At 35.6% G+C, this 15669-nt stretch overlaps 3 protein-coding genes across 6 annotated transcripts; all 3 read right to left on the reverse strand.

Moving 5' to 3' along the window:
- Positions 1-438: 438 nt before the first annotated feature.
- AT1G51850 (Leucine-rich repeat protein kinase family protein) lies at positions 439-4555 on the reverse strand (the record flags this gene model as incomplete). Of its 2 annotated transcripts, NM_104065.2 has the most annotated exons (14): positions 475-1000; positions 1081-1270; positions 1352-1417; positions 1502-1628; positions 1738-1985; positions 2077-2258; positions 2348-2419; positions 2508-2579; positions 2668-2739; positions 2823-2967; positions 3053-3528; positions 3727-3872; positions 3933-4252; positions 4339-4411. In NM_104065.2, 14 exons carry the CDS (start codon positions 4409-4411, stop codon positions 592-594), a joined length of 2598 nt encoding a protein of 865 aa, NP_175597.1. In that variant the 3' UTR covers positions 475-591. The 2 variants fall into 2 exon arrangements, with proteins under 2 accessions (NP_001323008.1, NP_175597.1); NM_001333511.1 differs by having other exon boundaries at positions 439-1000; positions 3727-4252; positions 4339-4555.
- A 475-nt stretch (positions 4556-5030) lies between these two features.
- On the reverse strand, positions 5031-9422 carry AT1G51860 (Leucine-rich repeat protein kinase family protein). 2 transcript variants are annotated; one of them, NM_104066.2, is made up of 13 exons: positions 9026-9422; positions 8381-8921; positions 7820-8298; positions 7584-7728; positions 7416-7487; positions 7237-7308; positions 7068-7154; positions 6797-6948; positions 6461-6711; positions 6238-6364; positions 6077-6142; positions 5761-5950; positions 5031-5670 (listed from the first exon to the last, which is right to left on the reverse strand). In NM_104066.2, exons 1-13 carry the CDS (start codon positions 9105-9107, stop codon positions 5262-5264), a joined length of 2673 nt encoding a protein of 890 aa, NP_175598.1. In that variant the 5' UTR covers positions 9108-9422; the 3' UTR covers positions 5031-5261. The 2 variants fall into 2 exon arrangements, with proteins under 2 accessions (NP_175598.1, NP_001321483.1); NM_001333512.1 differs by having other exon boundaries at positions 5109-5670; positions 9361-9383.
- A 903-nt stretch (positions 9423-10325) lies between these two features.
- Positions 10326-14795, reverse strand: AT1G51870 (protein kinase family protein; the record flags this gene model as incomplete). 2 transcript variants are annotated; one of them, NM_001333513.1, is made up of 13 exons in its annotated part: positions 10326-10915; positions 11003-11192; positions 11320-11385; positions 11464-11590; positions 11673-11917; positions 12018-12175; positions 12289-12372; positions 12456-12527; positions 12634-12705; positions 12802-12946; positions 13029-13507; positions 13896-14436; positions 14548-14795. In NM_001333513.1, the coding sequence occupies 13 exons, from the start codon at positions 14627-14629 to the stop codon at positions 10507-10509; spliced, it is 2670 nt and encodes an 889-aa protein (NP_001323131.1). The 2 variants fall into 2 exon arrangements, with proteins under 2 accessions (NP_001323131.1, NP_175599.1); NM_104067.1 differs by lacking the exons at positions 12289-12372; positions 12456-12527 and having other exon boundaries at positions 10507-10915; positions 14548-14629.
- Between the last annotated feature and the right edge of the window lie 874 nt (positions 14796-15669).

Raw genomic sequence — 15669 nt, forward strand, 5'->3', positions numbered from 1 at the left:
CTTTTTTGTCAAATTTATTGACAAAACATTAGAGTTTGTGACCTTTTATTTTGAAAGTCTTAAAAATTTTCATAACTCATTACATTGAATACAGTTGTTATCGCGAGCTTTTAGTACCAACCACCTAATTGCTGTTGATAATTCTCTGGTCGCGCTATATATAAGAGTAGACTGCTCCAAGTTTTCATTAGACACTCTTTCAAATCCTCGTTTCCCCGAAAATTTCTCAAAATTATGTCATCTTAAGTACCTCAGGATACGTGATCCTACGTTCCTTTTTTAGGATTGCTGGATTGCATGATTTGTCTCTCTTTTAACTATACATACATCGACTAATGGGGGTGGTTGGAACTGTAAAAATTACGATAACTTTTCTTTTATCTGCCTTCACCTCCTAATTTCTCATCTAAAATTGAACTGTAAGTATCATATGAGGGAAGAAAACCGATTTTAACTTATAATCACATGTTTAATAAAGAAGTTCATTGCTCATTAACAAAGATATATATCACATAGACAAATTTCATTACATGAAATAGAAAATAAATAAAAATCCACGTTACATATGGCGAAAATATGAATTTATGTAAACTACCGAGCCGTTGGGCTCAGTTCGGTATCAAAGGTCAAGCTCACTTCTATGGAACTCTTCGAGTCCATATCCCGACTCGCTCCTCCCCTTGAATTTTCTGATGCTATACACTCGTTTAGTTCAATAACAACTTGGGACATGGTCGGTCTTCTTGCTGAAGAAGGATTGAGACAACTCATGGCTAGCTCAACAGCTTTCCAAACAGAACCAGAATCATAATCTTCATTTAAATTAGGATCCATGATACTGTTGATGTCTCCTTTTGTAAGCATTACTCCTACCCATTCTGCTATATGTGGCTTTTCACGGCTTTTGTCGATCACGGGTCGATTTGTGATAAGCTCCAACAATACAATCCCAAAACTATAAACATCACTCTTTTCTGTCAACCAATTTGTTTTATAGTATCTGGAAAACAAAATACGAGGAAATTATAAACTTTCTTTCTCATTAAAAACAATAATAATATTTTAAGCCATAATACTTACTCGGGATCAAGATATCCAGGCGTTCCAGCAACAACTGTTGACACATGAGTTTCACCTTCAATTGGAAATGACCTTGAAAGCCCAAAATCAGCTAGTTTGGCTTGGAAGTGTTCGTTCAGCAATATATTTGTGGTTTTGACATCTCTATGAACCATTGGTGGTTTGCATCCATTATGCAAGTACTCAAGTCCTAGGCCACAACAATCATATTCATTTATAGCAAATAAACAAAAAAAAATGGAAAATGTAAGGTGGTAATCTCTAAACAAACCTTGTGCAGACTCGACGACTATTTTCAGTCTAGTTCCCCAATTCAAAGTAAACCGGTTACGTGTTCCTGGTTATTAAAAGAAAATGTCAAATTCTAATGTTATCTCCACATAACTAAGAAAAAAAAACCAGTCTCATATTTGTTTTATACCTGACATATGTTCTTTTAGATCTCCATTGGCCATGTATTCATAGATAAGAGCCATGTTCTCTCCTTCGTCGCAGTACCCAACAAGACCGACCAAGTTCTTGTGATGAACTCTAAGAAGAAGTTCTACCTAAACACCAAACCAGAACTCACGTCACATGTTCAAGCTTAGAAAAGGTTGAATCAACTCTAAGAAGAAGTTCTATCAGTTCAAGATTAAGATGAAGGTGAGAGCTTACCTCCGCTTTAAATTCTTTATATCCTTGAGACGATGAATGGGAGAGTATCTTAACAGCTACTTGTTCTGTACCGTTCACAAAACCATGATAAACCATTCCAAACCCTCCTTTTCCAAGGATTCTTTGGAAGTTATTTGTCATTATCGCAACTTGTGAGTAAGTAAACCTTCTATTCTTTGTCACTATTGCCGGTTCAGATGATCTTGGCGATCTACCATCTGATGCTTGCATATAAGATGGTGGTGGTCCTAAGGTTTCAAGAAAAACATGTAGTCAGACTTAGTACTTAATTTTGATAATTATGTATGTTGATTACTCTTGAGCTTATTGATAATATACCTTCAACTTTTGGTGACTTTTTCTTTCTAAGAATGAAAAACAGAACCAATGCACCTATAAGAACAGCTATTGAAGCAATTGATGCAACAACTGGCACTATGACACTCTTTTTCTTGTGTCCATCCTCTCCTTTTTTCACACATGAATCAGCTGTGCAAAGAAGATGAGGGTTTCCTTCGACACTGCAAAAATGTGTGTGATGTTAAAGACACCTAATAATTACATCAATCGGCGTGATAACAATCAAAAAGAAAGAAACAAAATTTTTTACTTTAACTTCATTCCTTTCTTCTGAAGAAGTGAGGGAGGAACTGAGCCACTTAGATTATTACCACTTAAGTTTCTGTTGGAGTAGAAAAAAGTCAAAAACTATTTTAAAAAATCTAACCAAAATAAAAAATAAAATTTGTAGTGTCTTATTATAAACTTACATGACCAAGAGTGATTTAATGTCCCCTAAGAAATCAGGTATTTCTCCAGTCAAATTGTTATCTGACAAGTCCCTACGTACCGATCACAAAGAAGAACCAAGCCATCAAAATAAGATTCATTTCCAAAGGCAAACAAAAAATTAGCTTGAGATATACTTACAGTTCTTGCAGGTTAGTTAGATTCTGAATGGCTTGGGTGATGCTCCCAGTTAGTCCACTTGAAGATAAGTCTCTAGAGAACAAAAGTGTAAGATATTAGTATAAAATTGACATGATTCAAAATTGATAAAAATTGTATTGATTAATTTATCTCACAAGGAAGTGATGATTGGTGATGTCGAATTATCGGAGTTGTTGCAATTTAGACCATCCCACAAAAACAGTTTGGGGACACATGGATCTCCTTGCCAACTAATTCTACTAATTCCATACGTATCTTGAACATTCTTGATTGCATCAACTGTAAAGCTTGGTGATATCAAGAATCAAAACATAAACACAACAAAGTTTGTAAATAAGATCAATAATGTAAAGAATCAACATACCGTCATCTCCATTAGTCTCCATCTGCGGGAAATCAATCACGGTGAAAGCCTCGATAGCATTAAGTAAAGGTGGAAGGGTAGATTTAAGTGTCTTCACAACCTGCAAAAGGCATGCACCTCCATCGCATTGCTCAGGGATTTTGTCGTATATGGTTTCGGTTTTTAGTGGTTTAGGACTATAAGGTCCATATGTATATATTCCATTCATCGTCACATTGAATTCCCTTGCATCGTTGGCTCTTAAAGTCTGAAGCTCTGCAAAGTGCATGTAGGAGTAAAACTTTGTAGTAGGAGGCTCTACTGTCCATGTAATGTTCAAGGTGTCGTTAGCCTTAATTGGCGTTGCGGCTTTTGCCATTACACTTTGTGGTAGTTCATAAGTAAGACTTGTGTTTACATCGAGAGTCGTAGTTACTTGTGTCCATGAGTTGTCGAAGTACGGGTACCATTTACGATCATAGACATCATCCGGGAACCTGCACAATCATGTATTAGATCACATTACTAATCTGACATATGACTTTCCATCATTTTAAACGCAACAACATGACATGTAAAATATTGCTTTGTTCTTGTCAAGAATTTTTATTCTATTTTTATAACATACTGTATATAAATGCAAATGACCAATCGACTTATGAGTATATAACATGAAACTTTCAGTCGGTTCTTACCTTATACGAGTACTTGAATTGCTAATATACACCCTGAATAAGTAATTCAGTGATTCGCCTTGAGTAACGTACATGTTTTTCTTCATCGGTCGTAGCTCCAAAACATTTATAAAAGGTATACTTATTCCAGTCTTAATAAGACATACCTGTAAAGAATTGGTTTTGGTCACATGAATGATCTCCTTTATAGTATCATTACTACTCACCGTAGTCCACAAATTCGGACCGAAGTAAAGGTCGAAGTTTGGCCCAACATTAAGACCATCGTAATTTCCATATACGAATGTGGCCTTGATCAGATAGTTGGTGTCGCTGGTGACATTTAGATTGTAGCAGTTTCGTACTCCCTCTGGAAAATATCTCAGTGTCAAAGTCGGCTTATCGGCGAGCGGTTCGAATTCCTTGGCGATTCTACCGGGTTTCCCAACGTTGACTAGACCGTCATCTGATGTATATGTTAAACCAGTTTTGGCTTCATTGTAAGGAGACTCACGAGGTGCCAAACCACAATCCACACTAATGAATCCTAATAAGACAATTAAAGAAATAATGACTTATAATCTATGAAACCGTATATACATATATTGATTGAAGTGACAAATTTGTACGTACCAATTTGATCCTGAGCATGAACGATATGAAGCATCAGCAAAAAAGTGGCAACTAACACACAATGTCTCTCCATTGTTCTCCTTACTGTCCACAGGAGAGCTTTTTTTTAAGATAGCAAGTTATGCATATGAGAATATGACTATATGAGCTATACTACTCAAAAGTCCAAGTCAACTGCTTATAACATAATTGAAATTGAATAAATTAATTGATTGAGAATATGTTTTCACGATGCAAAATGATTCGATAGAGCAAGTTGAGTGAAAATGATATAAGAAGTAGTATTTGTTTTTCGTCAACAATGACAAGAGTTATTATTGTTATGTTCTTTAGAACAAAAAACACCGTTGACTATAAGTAAACTCAAAACAACGGTGTATTATCAATCCACATAATGTAATTTCGGTGTATTATTACTATTAATCCACAAATGTTCTCATGAATTTGTTGACTTTGACTTTTGTATGGCAATTCGTTGGTTGATTTGTCTCTTTGTTTGTGTCTTTGGCGTCCTGGATGAATCCAACGTCAAAAGTCAACGATCATGTTTGAGAAGTCTCCTATATCAATGTGGGCGTGGCCTGTAATGTTTGTGCATGCCAATGCAACCTCCAATGATTTTAGTCAGCCCTTGACTTCTAAATGTGTATGATTCCGAAAATTGAGCTGTCACTAGTTGTTAACTAGCTTGATGCATTAATACGTAAAAATTAAAATAAAGAGTATTACATAATTAATCCTTTTAAGAAAAATATTTATATAGTAACACACAAAAAGTTTCAAAACAGAGTAATCAAAACACCTGCACCCACGAAGATAGAATGTACATTGTTTCTTCAAAACATACATTGGGAAATACACAAAGAAACAAAATAACAACAAGATTGCTTTCCCATAAAATCACATAAAAGAATTTCTCAAATTTATCTGGCTCCAGGAGCAAAGTCAGAAGTAGAAGAGAGACTATAGTCAACAGAACCCATTGAGTACATCTCTTCACTACCTTGCCGCCTTGCATTTTCTAAGGCCACACAGTCGTTTAGCTCCATCACAACGTGTGCCATTGTTGGTCTCCGGTTCGAAGATGGGTTCACACAGGCCAGAGCTAGCTCCACAATCTTCCATGCACCGTTTGTATCATAGTCCCCCATCAGTTTCGGGTCAACGATGCTCTTGATGTCTCCTTTAGTGAGCATGAACCCAACCCAGTCATTGATGTGAGGTCTCTCCCGGGTTTTATCTATCACAGGCTGGTTTGTGACTATCTCTAATAGCACTACACCGAAGCTGTACACGTCACTCTTCTCGCTTAGCCAGTTTGTTCTGTAGTACCTGAAAATAATATAAGATGAATAATATAAATTTCATATAAGTATTTGGCTTCAACAACACAACTCTTAAAATTTGATTGAGCTCACTCACTCCGGGTCTAGGTAACCAGGTGTACCCGCAACCACTGTCGAAACATGACATTCGCCATCGATTGGGAAAGATCTCGAGAGCCCAAAGTCGGCTAGTTTTGCTCCACACCGCTCATTCAATAAAATGTTAGTAGTTTTAACATCTCTATGTACCATAGGAGGCCTACATCCATTGTGCAGATACTCCAGCCCTGTCACAAAATGTGTTTGCTTATGTAGAGTTTGCTTTCATACATCATAAAATGAACATCAAGAAACAATATTTTTTGGTAATGAGTCAAACAAAGGTAGAGAGAATAAGTCAAAACTTTGTTCACCTTGTGCAGCCTCTACAGCTATTTGCATCCTGTTTTCCCAGGTAAGGACATTGCCTCCACGTTTTCCTATTTTATTTTTAAACCACGGAAGATTCGACTATATCAGAGTCTCTTTTTTTTGGCAAAAAAACTCAGATCAGTCTCTAAATTAAAAATGTTACCTGACATATTCTCCCTCAGGTCTCCATTTGCCATATATTCATAAATCAGAGCCAAGTTGTCTCCATCATCACAGTAACCCACAAGTCCCACCAAATGTCTATGGTGAACTCTTAAAAGAAGTTCAACCTACGAAAGATATCAAAGTGTCCCATGACAACTTCATAACTGAGAAAGTAATATTTTAAAAAAAAGGATTAACAAAACCATTTTTTCTTGAAGTACCTCTGCTTTGAACTCTTTATAACCTTGAGCTGATGAATGAGAAAGCATTTTCACTGCCACTTCAGCACCATCCAAGTTTCCATGATACACTGTTCCAAAGCCTCCTTTGCCAAGAACTCTCTCGAAGTTATTAGTCATCTTCAGTACCTCTGGATACGTGATCTTGCGTTCCCTTGTTATGATTGATGGATTGGATGATCTTGTCTCACTTTTAACTATACCGGGAGTGACTAATGGGGGTGGTCCTGGAGCTGTAAAATAAGATAAAAACATGTGAAATGAAAGAGCAAAAGTTTTCATTTTTCACTAATATCAAGACCTGGTGGAGATTCATACACTTATGAGCTTTCACATTTTTCCTTTTAATGACAAAAAATATGGCTAAGATAACGAGCAGAGCGAACACGCCAGCCACTGACGCTGCGATAGCAACCATGGGAACCTTTTTACTCTCTTTTTTGGGAGTCAGAGTCAGGTTTTCACCCAAACTGTAATCATTAAAAATGATGGAAAACAGAAAAGAAAACAAAAAAAGAGATTAGAATAGAGTTATTGTAGCACTACATATAACTTATAAGGACTGTTCAGAGGAGTGTGGTCATCTTACATTAGTGTTAAAGATTTGCTGTTTACCCTTTGCTGAAGAGAGTCTGGAATTGCTGTGAGATTAAGGTTCGGGTTTCCACTTAAGTTTCTGTGAATGAAAAGACTAAATCTTTCAAAGCAAAACAATAAGTGCAGTGAAAGACTGAGAGAGTATGTGAAAAGAAACTCACATGAGTTTCAACGACTTCATCTCAGCAAAAAATGTTGGAATATCTCCTGATAAATCATTATTTGATAAATCTCTGTTCATTAAACAGAGAAACCAAAGTTTTAGCAGAACTATTATATTACAGAATCCCATAGAAATAAAGCGTACTAAGTTTATCGGTGTTGCAGTTCGGATGCTTACAATACTGTCAACAGTGTTAGCTTGGATATGTCAGATGTTATAGAACCTGTCAACTCGCTCCCATTCAAGTTCCTAAAGTTTGTGAAACAAGAAAAGTATCCATAATTGTTAGAATTTTGTGAAAGAACCAAAACTAGAGAACCTTGTGATAAAGAATACGTAACATACAAGGATATGATTCTTGATCCCTCGGAGTCCGGATAACTACAATTTAAACCTTCCCACCGATAAAGCTGAGGAGCACACGGATCTCCTTGCCAGCTTATCTTTTTGCTTAAACCATATGTTTCTTTGATGTTCATCATAGCAGAAACTGATCATCACATTGAAAACTATTCACAAAAACCAAAAAGAAAAGTTTTAAAAAGACAGTACTATTTCTTTTAAAGAAAGACCACACTTGCCTTCATCTTTGTTTGTCTCTAGCTGTAGAATGTCTACGACTGTATAAATCTCGAGGGCGTTGAGAAGGGGAGGCAGAGTTGAGTTACCCGTCATTGCGAATGTGAAATTAAATATCCCATTTGAAGAACTCACTGCCCTTGGATTAAAGATCGTTGAAATGCTGAGATTAGGAGGCCTCAAATAGCTGAACCAACGTAGACCACCATTGTAAGTAATGTTGAATTCTCTGGTTTCATTTGCTGTAAGATTCTGGACTTCGGCGAAATGCATATATACATATGATTGTGCGGTGTTCTCATCAAGAGTCCACCATAAGAGCCATGGCTCACTAGCATTTTTAGGGACAGCAGCTGTCTTCATCACGGATTGAGGCATGTCATAGGAGTTACTTGTATCGATCGGGAGGTCTGTACTTATCCAGACGGTTTCATCATCTGTGAATGAATTCCAAACACGGTCATGTATGTCCTCATCATACCTAAAGAGATGATCTTTTAGTTAACTTATAACACACACAAAGGACAAGAAGTAAAAAACTCTTCGTTGCCTACAAATATTACCTAATGAAAGATGATGAACTGGATGGAAAGTATACTCTGGCGAACAACATCAATGATCCACTTTGCGTGAGATAACTTTCATTGTTCAATGGACGAACCTCCAGCGACGAAATGAATGGTGTCGTCGGTCCAGTCTTAACAAGACAAACTTCAAGACTATCTTGTGGTACGACATGGATTATCTCATGCATAGAAGTATTTGTTACTCCTAGTATTTTAACAGACGACCATTTGTTAGGACCGATATGAAGATCAAAACTTGGGAACTGATTCAGGCCATCATAATTCCCATACACAAAGGTTCCTCTGATCAAATATTTGTTGTTTGCCGTGAGGTTGACATTGTAACAGTTTCTTTGACCTACAGGGAAGCTTCTCACGGCCCAAACCTGTTGCTGAAACTGAGTTTTGTATGCATCATTGATCTTTCCGACCAATCCACTGTCGATGTAATCCACGTCTGATTTGTATGTTATATTCGTCGACTTCTCTGTATAAGTAGTTTCCTTAGGCACCAACCCACAATCCAAACTAATAAATCCTGTACATGATCAAAACAAGATATATAATCATCAAAGGAAACCCTTAAAAACATCTAATTGTGACCAAAACAGAGCAATCAAAACATCATCATGTTTTAAGAACCTGCTTGATTTTGAGCTTCCACTGATCTCAAAACGGTAAAAGCTATGATCAAAAGATGCAAAAACCAGTGAAGAGATTTCATTTTCCTGGGTAGGTGGTCTTATTCAGAGGAGGTTATTATTCATTGTTCATTGCTGTTCATGAACAAAGAATGAAGATAACATAATATTGGTCAATTTGTGCTAAAAGTCTTCAACATTAGATTATAACAGCACCCTTACTTGCCTACGACATTCTTTCTGGTTTCAGGCGTGGGAAAGTTTCAATTATGTAAACTAAGATCACAGAAAAATGTGAAATCAAATATTAAACAAGGAAAAAAAGAGAACAAGTACAGCGTGTCACTTGGATTGCAGAGTCTTGCACTTTCTTTTTTTTGGCTAAACCAAAAATCAATCAACAAATGACAAGAGTTATTTAGTGGTCGAAAACATTCTCTTATGTCGTTTTAAGTCTAGATCACCAAACAGTTGACTAAGTCAACTCAAAATTAAGAGGCTGTTTATTTTCCAGATAAGAGACGTGCATTATTAAACCACAACCTTCAAAGAATGATCTTACGTACTCGTTGACGTTGACTTTTGTATTGCATTGTTTGATCTGTCTGTCTGTCTCTTTGTGTCTTTTTGGTTCTGTATGGATGAAGTTTCGTGATTAAATAAACGAGCATAAAAAGTCTTCGTAGTGTCTCTTTAAGAAGTCTCTTAAAACTATAAGTTATATCTCTGAAACTCGAATTGTGTCGAGTTTTATTTATCATATGGTTTGTGCATGCCAGTTGAAATCTGCATATGCCAATACTACCTCCAACTCCAATGATTTTAGTTAGCCGTTGACTTCTGATTTATAGTATTTAAGATTTATGAAAAAAAATTCTTAGACAAATATTTCTCTTTATTTTCTCAGAGAAATCTCTAAATACCAAAAGTGTTAGAGAGTAATATAAACTAAGTATCAGGGCAGAGTACTCAAAACAGAGTATTGAGCAGCGCAACAAACTAGAGTTATAAACCAAAACATACACATAAAGAACCTTGTGATTATTCAACAGAATCTACAAAGATAACTGCAGTTTACACTCTCCCGTCGATATATCTGAGAAGAACATGAATCTTCCAGCTTGATAATTATCAAAGCAGAAACTGATCATATGACAAACCAAATAAAAAATAATATTAGAAAACATATTGCTTAAAGAATGGGTTTAAGACGTTCATCTTGGTCTGTCTTAAGCTGTGGAATGTTTAAGACTTTATATATCTATATCTTGAGGTCATTTATAAGAATGAAGAGTTCGGTTACCAGTCATCGCAAAATTGAAATATATAAGTAAGAGTACAAATAGTTTTTACACGAAGGAGATTATAGAATGTTCATTGCTTCTTCAAAACTTACATTGGGAAATTCGCAAGGGAAATTAAAAAAAAAAAAAAGGAAATAAGATAGCTTTCCATGAAATCACATCATAGGTATTTTTATATTTATCTTGCCCCGGGGGAAAATTCGGAAGCAGACGTGTGACTAAAGTTAGTAGAACTTCTTGTGTACATCTCTTCACTACCTTGTCGCCTTGCATTTTCAAAGGCCACACACTCGTTTAGCTCAATCACAACGTGTGCCATTGTTGGTCTTAGGTTCGAAGACGGGTTCACACAGGCAAGACCCAGCTCCACAATCTTCCATGCACCGTTTGTGTCATAGTCCCCCATCAGTTTTGGGTCGACGATGCTCTTGATGTCTCCTTTACTGAGCATGAAGCCAACCCATTCATTGATGTGAGGTCTCTCTCTTGTTTGATTTATAACAGGCTGGTTTGTGACTATCTCTAATAGCACTACACCGAAGCTGTACACGTCACTCTTCTCGCTTAGCCAGTTTGTTCTGTAATACCTGAAGAGAGTATCAAATGAATAAAAAAATTCATACCCTTATTTGGTCTCAACCAGAAAATCTGAAAAAATTAATAAATCTACTCACTCAGGGTCTAGGTACCCAGGTGTACCCGCAACGACTGTTGAGACATGACATTCACCATCGATTGGAAAAGATCTAGAGAGCCCAAAGTCGGCTAGTTTCGCTCCACACTGTGCATTCAATAAGATGTTAGTAGTTTTAACATCTCTATGGACCATTGGAGGCGTACATCCATTGTGCAGATACTCCAGTCCTGTTACAAGTAGTTCTTGTATTTGTCAATTTTGCTTTCAGACATCATAAAAGAATAACATCAAGAAACAATATTTTTTCGTAATGACTCAGACAATGGTAGAGGGAATAAGTCGATTTTTGTTCACCTTGTGCAGCCTCTACAGCTATTTGCATCCTGTTTTCCCAGGTAAGGACATTGCCTCCACGTTTTCCTATACCAGGTTTAGATTTTTAAACCATGGAAAGAGTTGGATTCGATTAAATCAGAGTCTCTAAGTTAAAAGGGTTACCTAACATATTCTCCCTCAGGTCTCCATTTGCCATATATTCATAAATCAGAGCCAAGTTATCTCCATCATCACAGTAACCCACAAGTCCCACCAAATGTCTGTGGTGAACTCTTAAAAGAAGTTCAACCTAATAAGAAAGATAAGAAAATGAGAAACTTGATGTTTAAGAAAAAAAAAAGGACTAACGGATCCACTTCTTGTTTAAGTACCTCTGCTTTGAACTCTTTATAACCTTGAGCCGATGAGTGCGAGAGCATTTTCACAGCTACTTGAGCATCTTCCATGTTTCCATGATATACTGTTCCAAACCCTCCTTTACCAAGAACTCTCTCGAAGTTATTAGTCATCTTCAATACCTGAGGATATGTGATCTTGCGATCTTTTCTCATGATTGATGGATTGGATGATCTTGTCTCACTTTTAGCTGTACCACTAGTGACTGATAAGGGTGGTCCTGGTAGGTAAATTCGTAAAAAAAATGAATAAGCTAAATCAGAAAGTTTTCATTTTAATTAATTCTCAAGTCCCACTCTAGTGATTCATTCATATCATACCTTCAGCACTTTTCCCTTTTTTTCCTTTAACAATGAAAAAGATGGCCAATATAACTATCAGAGCAAACACGCCAGCCACTGATGCTGCGATAGGAACTATGGGAACCTTTTTACTCTCTTTTTTGGCTGTGGGATTCATTTTAACCTTTTCACCCAAACTGTTATTATTAAAAGTGATTTGAAAAAAAAAAAACCAAAAAAAAAGAGATTAGATAGATGTATATTGTTGCAATACATAAAAGAACTGTTGAAGGGAGTATGATAGTCTTACATTAGTGTTAAAGATTTGTTGTTTACCCTTTGCTGAAGAGAGTCTGGAACTGTGAGATTGAGCTTCGGATTTCCGCTTAAGTTTCTATCGATGAAAAGACAACTTCATATGAGTTTGTGACAAGAAGAGCAAGTACAAGAAGAGAGAGGTTGTGACAAGATGCTCACATGAGTTTCAACAACTTCATATCCGTAAAAAATTCCGGAATCTCTCCTGATAAATCATTATTTGATAAATCTCTGCTCATTAAAACAGAGAAAATGCACGAGTTATTACTTTTTCACATCTCAATAACGCATAATTAAGGAATATTAAGTTTATCAGTGTTACAATTCGGATACTTACAGCTCGCTCAACTGTGTTAGCTTGGTTATGTCAGATGTTATGGTACCGTTCAACCCGCTCGCATTCAAGTTCCTAATGGTTGCGAAACAAAACAAGTATCCATAATGGTTAGGCTTAGTGAAAGCGTCAGAAACTAAAGAACCTTGTCATGAAGAATACAAAACATACAAGGATATAATCCGTGATGCCTCGGTGTCCGGATAACTACAATCTAGACCTTCCCACCGATACAGCTGAGGAGCACATGGATCTCCCTGCCAGCTTATCTTTTTGCTCAAATCATAAGTCGTTTTGATGTTCATCATAGCAGAAACTGATCATCATATTCAAACTTATCTCAAAAACCAAAAAAAAAAAAAAAAAACTTTAAACCGATCAAAGAATGGCATACGAACCTTCATCCTTGTCTGTCTGAAGCTGTAGAATTTCTAGACCTGTATATATCTCGAGGGCGTTGATAAGGGGTGGAAGAGTTGAGTTACTAGTCATTTCGAAAGTGAAATTATACTCGCCATTTGATGAAGTCAAGGGGACTTGACTGAACATCGTTAGAATGCTGAGTTTGTTAGGCCTAAACTGGGAAAACCAAAGCTTGCCACCATTGTAAGTAATGTCGAATTCTCTAAGGTCATTGGCTTTTAAATCCTGAATTTCTGCGAAATGCATATATACATATGACAGAGCAGTGGTGTTATCTATAGTCCACACTAAGCTCCATGGCGCACTAGCATCTTTAGGGATAGCAGCAGTCTTCATTACGAATTGAGGCACGTCATATAAGTTATTTGTTTGGACCTGGAGGTCCGTGCTTATCGATGAGGAATCATCATCTGAAACTGGATTCCATACTCGGTCGTGTATGTCCTCATCGTACCTGAAGAAATGCTCATTTAAGTTAACTCGAAACACACTATTATATATGAACCTTTGTTAAAGGTAAAAGACAAGAATGAGTTAAGCAAAAGCTTCCCTTTAACCCCACTCCCTCTTTGAGAATTAGGTTAATTGTTGGAGTTTAATTCTTTATTAATCATCAGAAAGAATTATACCTAAACCTAATGTCAAAAAGAAAAATCACCAACCCTAAACCTAATGTCAAAAAGAAATACGTAATTGCTATTAAATTAAAAAGAAACCACCAAAACAAATTAATTTAAACGTTCTAAGACTACCCTAATCATCCTAACCAGTCTTGTATCACACACAAAGAACAAAACGAAGACAAAAATTATGGTTGCCTAACAAGATTTATTATTTCTTACCTGACGATAGATGTTGAATCAGATGGAAAATATACTCTATTTTGCAAGACCATTGATCCACTTTCCGCGATGTAAATGTTATTTATCAACGGACGCAATTCCAATGACGAAATGAACGGTGTCGTCTTTCCTGTCTTAACAAGACAGACTTGAAGACGTTTTTGTGTTAAGACATGGATTATCTCGGGCATTACGGTATCTGTTACTCCTACTATGTTAACAGAGGTCCATTTGCTAGCACCAATGTGAAGGTCAAAGCTTGGGGATTGATTCAAGCCGTCATAATTCCCATACAAAAAAGTTCCTCTGATCAAATATGTGCTGTTCACGGTAAGGTTGAAGTTGTAACAGTTTCTTTCACCCTCAGGGAAGCTTCTCAAGGCCCAAAGCGGTTGTTGAACCAGTGTCTTGTGTGCATCATTGATCTTCCCGACCAATCCGCTGTCGGTGTAATTTGCGTCTGATTTGTATGTTATATTCGTCGACGTTTCCACATAAGTGGTTTCCTTAGGCACCAACCCACAATCCAAGCTGATGAATCCTGTTCATCATGAACAATAGAAAATATAAAACACTTTCCAAAGAATGGTTAAAAATTCAATTGTGTTTTTTTTTTCCTGCAAAACAAAAACATCATCATATTATCAAGAACCTGCTTGATCTTGAGCTTCGACGGGTCTCGAAACTGTAAAAGATACGATCATAAAGAGCAAACAAAAATGAAGAGACTTCATTTTCTTTGGTAGGTGGTCTGGTTCAGAGAAGGCTATTATTCATTTTCCATTGTTGCTGATGATGAGTATAAATTATAAACTGAGATAACATAAAATTGGTCTTTTATTTGGGTCTAAGGGGCTGTGTAAACTGTGTGCTAAGTCTTCAACAATAACCTTACTTGCCTACAACATTCTTTCAGTTTCACGCATGGGAAGGGTTCAAATTATATAACTAAGATCAAATAAAATTAAATAATGCAAAATCAAGTATAATTTAAAATATATAATATAGCACATAAATATAGAGAGAAAAGGGAGAATAATGAGAAAAGTCTGTCACTAGTTCCTTTAATTAATTTAAAAGAAAATGAATCCAAATTTAAACCTTCATTTTGCATTAAATATAACCTATATGGATTACAAAAACTCAAAAAAGACATAACCCAAATTTGAATGGTTGTCTAATGAATTAGTCAATTTAGGAAAATCGTTACAAATACACTAAAGTTTATAAAAAAAAACTTAAAAATTACATACAATTTTATAGTAATTTGAAAACTAATATTTCTTATTGAAACTTTATCATAATACCCATTTTATTTGTTAAATTAAATATTTTTCAAATAATAGAAATTAAATTAAAATTAAATTTCATTCGTCATTAATTTATTAATAATGAAAGGAAAGATATATATATATATATATATATATATATATTTACTATGTCTAGAGTTATCTAAAATTATGAATAAAGAAAACTATGAAACATATTTGTTGATAATAATATTTCTAGAGTTGTAATTTTTCAAAAGTAAATAATTCAAAATTTTATAATTTATTTTAGTTGTTTTCCTCGAAATTCGGCTGATTTATTTCAATATATATTGGTTTATTAATAAAGTCGATTTTTTGAACTATCAACTCATTTTTTCACTTATGTTGACATTATTTTATTCTATTTTGACTTATTTTAATATGTTTATTTATGTTTGATTGGCGAATACATATTGTCACTACTTCTTTTTATTAATTTTAAATAAAATCAATCCAATTTTAAA

This window comes from Arabidopsis thaliana (genome assembly GCF_000001735.4).
Source record: "Arabidopsis thaliana chromosome 1 sequence".
NCBI classification, from domain to species: Eukaryota; Viridiplantae; Streptophyta; class Magnoliopsida; order Brassicales; family Brassicaceae; genus Arabidopsis; species Arabidopsis thaliana.

Excerpts from the sequence above, each read along its gene's own strand:
- AT1G51860 (NM_104066.2), bottom strand. The coding sequence starts at position 9,107 with ATGAAATCTCTTCACTGGTTTTTGCATCTTTTGATCATAGCTTTTACC. Across the intron at positions 7,488-7,583 it reads GGATCAAGAATCATATCCTT|GAACTTGAATGGGAGCGAGT; the intron begins GTATGTTACGTA and ends CACAAACTTTAG. Across the intron at positions 6,365-6,460 it reads ATAAAGAGTTCAAAGCAGAG|GTTGAACTTCTTTTAAGAGT; the intron begins GTACTTCAAGAA and ends TATCTTTCGTAG.